The 7,126-nt window shown below is 43.1% G+C and overlaps 1 protein-coding gene across 1 annotated transcript; it reads right to left on the bottom strand.

Moving 5' to 3' along the window:
- Window positions 1-903: 903 nt before the first annotated feature.
- Window positions 904-3,834, bottom strand: LOC140014667 (uncharacterized). Its single transcript, XM_072065751.1, has 3 exons — window positions 3,743-3,834; window positions 2,352-2,782; window positions 904-2,201 (listed from the first exon to the last, which is right to left on the bottom strand). Exons 1-3 carry the CDS (start codon window positions 3,832-3,834, stop codon window positions 904-906), a joined length of 1,821 nt encoding a protein of 606 aa, XP_071921852.1.
- Between the last annotated feature and the right edge of the window lie 3,292 nt (window positions 3,835-7,126).

The following is a 7,126-nucleotide window of genomic DNA, read 5'->3' as shown; positions in this document are numbered from 1 at the left end:
TTAAGATCTGATGGTATCCAGCAAAACAATCACAGAAAGATTCAATTTCGTGTCCGGCAGTGTTGTCTAGAATGATATGGATATTGGGCAAAGGAAAATCATCTTTAGGGCTGGCCTTATTAAGGTCCCTATAATCAACACAGACTCGCACTTCTCCATTTTTCTTTGGAACAGGGACTGGATTCGATAGCCAAACAGGGTAATGGGATACAATGATAATATTGGTCTTAAGCTGCTTTTCAATTTGCTCTTTTATTTTGAGGCTCATATCGGGTTTGAATTTACGGGGTTTTTGCTTCACTGGTGAAAAAGCTGGGTTTGTGGGTAATTTGTGCACCACTACATCAGTCGAAATTCCAGTCATATCGTCATAAGACCATGCAAACACATCTTGAAACATAGACAAAAATTCGATCATCTCCTCTTTCTACTTTTTATTCAAATAAATGTTGATTTGTATCTCCTTAACCTCAGTCTCGGTACCAATGTTAACGACTTCTGTTTCTTCCAGGTTCGGTTTAGATTTCTCCTCATATTGTTCGAGATCTTTTGAAAAAGAATCAAATACTTCCTCACTATCACTCTCGCTTTGAAATTCGGATTCCGTAACTTTCAAGTCGTGAGTGATATAGAGATTGTCATCATCAGATTCCAAAACAATGATATCCAAAGGGTCAAATAATTTTATATTTGGTCATCTGAAAGAATTAAGAAATTCGAGACAATAAGCAAATGAACACATGAATGAACGGCATGACAAAACAAACTATGCACTTTCATAAAACTTCAAATCAAAGCGGAAACAAGCTAAGAATATAAGTGCAAAAAATGCTTTCATTGAACTATTTACATATGCAGGAAAAAGTTTTCATGAACTTTAGTAAACGACAACCCCCTGTAGATTTACCGAAACTCCTTTCGCACGGGAAAGTACTCGGCGGTCCAATTGTGTATAGCTCCTTGGGGAATGTCTGGGAATTTGGCATCATCTGACGGGCCATTTTCGGATATTGCTCCCACAAACAAATGAGTCAGGCTTGTCTCCACTTCGTTAATTGGACTAAACTCAGACGCAATGACTTCAGCCGGCCTTGGGAAGGTATAGCGTAGTGGCGGAATGTCTAAAACTCCTTGCTTGCCCTCTTTTCCTGCCCTTTTGCGTGCTTTCATCTCTTGTATATCTCTTGCAGTCGGACGGAATCCCAAACCAAATAGGTCCTTTTTTTCGATGAGTTCCACGGGCTTCAAAATGCCTTGTAGATTGCGTCCCAATCCCTTATCAAATTCATATCCTCCGCGAATCATCTCCTTGGCCATCATAACACTGGCCGCTGGCAAAACCCTTTCGTCTTTTGAATCCCCACTTGTTATCCAACTCACAGAGACAATATCAGTCGTATGGTAGGAAGACACAGAAGCATTTCGATTACCACCCTCCTCAAGCTCGAAATCGGCAATTACAATGCAATCTTCTTCAGCAAAAATGGTTATCAGCTGGTCGTTCACCACAAATTTCAATACTTGATGTAAGGAAGACGGCACAACGCCTGAGTTATGAATCCACGGTCGCCCGAGTAAAACATTATAGACACTAGGAAAGTGCATGACTTGGCAGACTATCTGAAATTGAGCGGGCCCCATTTCGACCACCAAATTTACTTCTCCTATGGACTCCCTTTGGGCTCCATCGAATCCTCGTACTATGGTCTCTGAGGGTTTTAATTTAACATCTTGCAACCCCAACTTCATCAACGTGCTCCAAGGACAAATGTTGAGGGCAGACCCATTGTCGATCAGTACTTTAGACAACATTTTTCCATTGCACCTCACAGCTACATATAAGGTTTTGTTATGACCAGTTCCTTCCGCAGGCAGCTCTTCATCAGAAAAAGTGATTTGTTTAGCAGTCAATACATTTCCGACTATGTGCAAGAAATTGTCAACCGAAATATCCTTGTGAATCCGAGCCTTAGTCAAAACTTCAAGTAACGCATCCCTGTGCAAGTCGGAGGAGAAAAGCAAGTCTAAGATGGAAATTTGGGCAGGCATTTTGTTCAGCTGTTCAACCACATTGTATTCGCTTCTCTTAAGCCTCTTGAGAAAATCCCATGCTTCTCTTTCGGTCACTGCGGGTTTCGGAGTCGGCTCATGGTTGCTTAGTTTGATTTGGGCATTGGCGGTGGATGAACTTGCAATCTTTCCTGACCTCGTAACAGCAGACACTTATTCCTTCAAAATTTGTTTACCCACGAATTGCAAAATGGGCTCACTATAATTCCACGGCGCTTGTCGTAAGGTTAAAACTGGCACTTATTCTGGGAATTCAATTATCACAGGTTCTAAGGCCGCACTTTCGGATAGAGTTAGGTCTAAAATGAAGGGCCTTTTGTCTTCCTCATACGATGCCTCCTCTATCACAAAAGGTTGGTCCATTATCCCAAATACTTCTGTCTCATTTGACACGCTTCGGACAAGCTCTTTGAATTCCTCATCATCCATAATAACTCCAATAGTACCAGCATGTTCCGGCAAGGGGTTCTTGTTCACATTCGGTCCTTGCTCTTCTCTTTTCCTAATTACGATCTCCCCCGCTTCTACCATGTCTTGAACCTTATGTTTAAGGAGTCGACAATTGACCGTGGAGTGACCAGGTGCTCCTGAATGATAAGTACAAGTAGCCTGTGAATTATACCCAGCTGGCACGCCATACGGGTAAGTTGGAGGGGGAATCACACATATTTTACCGACAGCCTTTAATTGCTCATACAACTGATCCAAAGGCCTGCCAAGGTTGGTGAATGTTCGAGCACGATTTTGATTGTAGGTTTCAGTAGGTTGGGGGTAGTTGTAGGTGGGTCTGTTTGGTGGGGAAAATCTTTGGTGGTAAGGAGGTCGAGAACGAGTTTGTTGAAAGTTAGGTTGAGATACTTGAAAAGGAACCGTAGGCGGGTTGGCGTAGTTTGGGCGAGATCGGGGGTGCGAGATATTGGTATTGTAGACAGGGTAAGGACTTGGATAGTAGGGATAAGGTGAATATGTTGGTTTATGTTGAAATCTGGGTCTTGGTGTAGGGTTTTGATCCCATATAAAAATAGCTTCCCCCTCTTTCTTTTTAAATTATGACTTTTTCCCACTACTCCCTTGTCCTTGTAAAGCATCCAACTGGGATTTGAGGGCAGAGACATTTACGATCTTCCCAACTCTCACAAAGTCATCGTACTCCTCAAGGTTATTGACAATGGCGGCGAACGAGCATCCAATCAGGCGGAAAATTTCTTCAAAGTACGGCGGATCATGTGATTTAATGAAAGTGCGTATGATTTCGTCCTAAATCATTGGTGGCTCGAATTTTGCAGCAATTTTCCTCCACCTCTTGGCATAAGTCTTGTGATCCTCGGAGGGTTTTCTTTTTGTTCTTTCCAGCGTGGTTCGCGTCGGAGCCAGCTCGCAGTTATACTCGTACTGCCTTACAAAAGCATTGGACAAGTCGAGCCAAGTCTTGACTTCTTCGGGCTTCAGATTGGAGTACCAGTCGAGCGCATCCCCCTCCAGACTTTTCGGGAACAACCTTAGAGGCAGATTCTCATCGTCTACGGGCTTTCCCAACTTGTTGGCAAACAGTCAGAGGTGTGTTTTGGGATTTTCCGTTCCATCATACTTGTTAAATTTAGGGGTTTTGAACCCCTCAGGCAACCGCACATTTGGAAAAAGGCAAAACTCATCGTAATCCAGGACTCCTTACTTGTTCAACCCCTGACTTTTCCTCATTAACTCATCGAAACGATCTAGACGCTTGAGCAGCTTCATATCAACGGGAGCAGAAGATTCGCCCATCTCTGGCTTGGTTTGAACAGTATGGTCTGGCAGGAATGGCTCAGCAGTAGTGTGATAAAAGGTATGTGGCTCGAGTGGTATATTTGAAGTGACGTGGGGTTGTGGACCTCGCATTTGAGTAGGCAAAAATGAAGGATTGGGAGGGTAAGTGTATGGCAAATTTGTGGTGGGATAGGTAAAAGTTTCTTCGGGTGGAATAGGGAAGGATGGAGTAACGGTGGCTTGAGTCGAAGGTATGACAAATGGCTCTTGCTCAGGCTGCCTGACGGGTACGGGTTCAGGTTGAACTCCGCTGCTAATTAGCTCGTCAATCAATTTCCTTTGGGCCGCCATCTCGGTAGCCATCTCACCAAACTTAGTAAGCATTTCGGTTAGCTGAACACCTAAACTCGCGGTCTCGGGTTGAGCGGTAGTAACAGACCTATCCGATTGTTCCGGTTGTGAACTCATATTTACACGACTCCTCTGAGCTCGACTACGGGATCGCGTTATGATGGGGTTTCGACGAGAAACTATGTTTAAATATTACCTGAAAATACGAAATGGCTTGCTTTTAGATTTTACCCCTGGCTTAGCTTTTCCTGCAAAACAAAATAAAATAAAGAAAAAGAAAAAGACAAGAGTTAGTAAATATCCGGAAAAAATTCGGATGCATGTCCTATTGGGGACCCCTTTTTGCGCCAAGGGTAGGCCTAGTGTGATGCAACACCTTCAAAATGGGACCCGTGACACAAACCTGTTTTGACAACAATCCTATATGAGTGCAAAAGAAAAATCGCTTTTATTGATAAACTTGCCAATAATTACATCATGTCACGAAGACGATTCCGTACAAGATTGCCAAAACTTCTGAGCCTATCTAATACAGAGTCCCTGGTTTCTCTAGCATATGGAATTCTAACATGTTCAGCTTGGTCATACAATTCTCCGCATTTCCTTTTCAGCTCTTGACGCTTTTCTCGTTCATTTTCATACAATTGCTTATTTTGCTCCGCTATCCCTTTGTACGTTTCGACAGACTTACTTAACTGCAGAATTTCCTTATCCTTTGCTTCTATAATGGCTTTCAACTTTTTCACCTCCTCGGCTGGTTTATCTTGTTTTTCTTGTGCAGCGGATCTTCTTACCCAGTTTTCGTACTGTGGAGTTGTCAAACCCTTTTGCTTGAGTTTCGGGACGTATTTGAAATACTCGTCATCAGATAGCGTCACCCATGCCTCAATAATCTGGTCTTTCATAGGGAGCTCGCTTGGGCACATTCCTCTATTGAAAATGATGGTAAGTTTACCCACATCAACCATAGGCGGCACTCCTTGGGTACATCCTAACTGTCTGAGGAACCTCTTCGAGGTGTATGCGGTAATTCCTTGGGTACCCAGTAGGAGAACAGAATCTGACAGTTTAGTGCGAAGTATTGGCCTAAAGCAAATCGTCCAATCTAACACCCACCTAATGTCTTGATCCGGCAGCATCTCCAAGTATTCGATACATTCAACCGCATCGTTCGGCAGACCCTCTCCGTTGACTCGCTTATGATGCGTGATTACCCAGTTGTACCCAACTACTGGCAAACTTTTCGAAACGGATGCTCGTCTCTTAAAATATTCTAGGGCCTAGATATGCAAAACTATATTAGCCCCATAAAAGAACTTTTCCCCTTTCTGCCAGTTGGTACAAGCTAGAAAAATGTCCGCAAGGATAGTCGGGATTATGGTGCATTGTTTACTTCGGATTCCTGAAAAGAGGTCTTGTATAACCTTTGCTACCTTGAAAGCTATTTTCTGATCTCTTCTTGGGAAGAAAGAAACTCCAACCATAACTATTCCATACACCACTGGCCTTTTGCGTTCCCAAACATCCTTGGATGTGAATGAAAAATCCTCCCTATATCTCTCGAACCCGTTTCGTAGTGCAAAATGTTCAAACAAAATGTTCACGGCGACGCCCTGATCTGACCCTCGCAATACCGACTCTTTCAATCCTATGATCTTGCAAAATTCTATCTTGTCTGAAGTGAACGGGAAAATCAAGGCGGTTCCATGCAAAGGTAAATTGAAGAGGCCAGCTATTTCCTCAAGTGTCACTGTCATATGCTTATTGCCTACCCTAAAGGCCGAACATTCTGGATCCCACAGATGTACTAATGCCTCTACTAGATAGCCATTGGGTTTCATCTCCTTAAGGTCTCCAATCGGTCCTAAATGTTGAGCTACTTGATGTAATTCACTGGGTAGCATAAGGGCAAGCCATCTTCGAATCTCGGCCGACGGTATCAACAACTGATAGATTCGACGGGGGCAATCCATCTAAAAATGGAAGAGACGGGTTGTCAATTACCTTACCTACGAGTCCCATTCTCCGGTTGACAAGAATTTAAACGTGCAATCCCTTGAAGGGTTATGTACCCACGGAAAAAATCATGGTGAGTTTAATCCTAACAGCGGGATTCCCTAAATGGCATTCCCTTTATGGCTCATGCATGATGCTAATTTATCAAAGCGAATAAATATGCAGTACACAAAATATGACCTAAAGGGACCCCTTTTGTACGCCGGGGTGAGCCTAGAATGAAATGTATTTATGGTACCAATGTGAAGTATTTAATTTAAACGTGTCACATCATATAGGGTAGGCTCCTAGGGAGTATCATGCCAGGACTCCTATTTCCTATGGCTTATGAGTGCAATGAAGACAAAATCAATAAAAGTTAGTTCAATCAGGTAAATACACATAACACATTGTAGCAAATCAATACAAAGAGATAAAGCAATAAAAGGAACGGAGGGGTTGGACCCCTCCCCTCGTGAATAGTGTTCCTAATGGGGTAAGGCAGACTCTATCCTAGGTAAAACTATCATGGATGCATGAGGCTGGGGCTCACTAATGCATCTAGACTCAATAGGTTTTAGGTCCCCGAGCCTTTAGACTTGAAAACCAAGGGTCATCAATTCCAAGGTTCTTTGTCGGTGGCTCGAGCTATTCCCCAGACATTGTTACGCACACATCGTGTCACGGCTACATGTCATGAGTGAATCTATTGAAAATCCTCAACTTTCAACTAAAAGCTAAAGGCTATGAACCCAAAGCTTAAAATGGAAGATTGAGTGATCCCTCGGATCATGCTACGCACACATCGTGTCGCGATCACAAGTCCAAGTGAGTCGCCTAAAATTCTAATAGGGTGGAGTGGCGTGACAAACCACTAAAAGAAAAATAAATGAGGGGTAAAAATTAAAGCGTATGCACGTATACTAGTGCTCGTTTGGAGGGGAGGGATCGAGAACCAACGTGA

The sequence above is a fragment of the Coffea arabica genome, chromosome 9e, assembly GCF_036785885.1.
Source record: "Coffea arabica cultivar ET-39 chromosome 9e, Coffea Arabica ET-39 HiFi, whole genome shotgun sequence".
Classification (NCBI taxonomy): Eukaryota; Viridiplantae; Streptophyta; class Magnoliopsida; order Gentianales; family Rubiaceae; genus Coffea; species Coffea arabica.
Note: the sequence above shows the minus strand (reverse complement) of the source record. Positions and strands in the feature narration are given on the sequence as shown.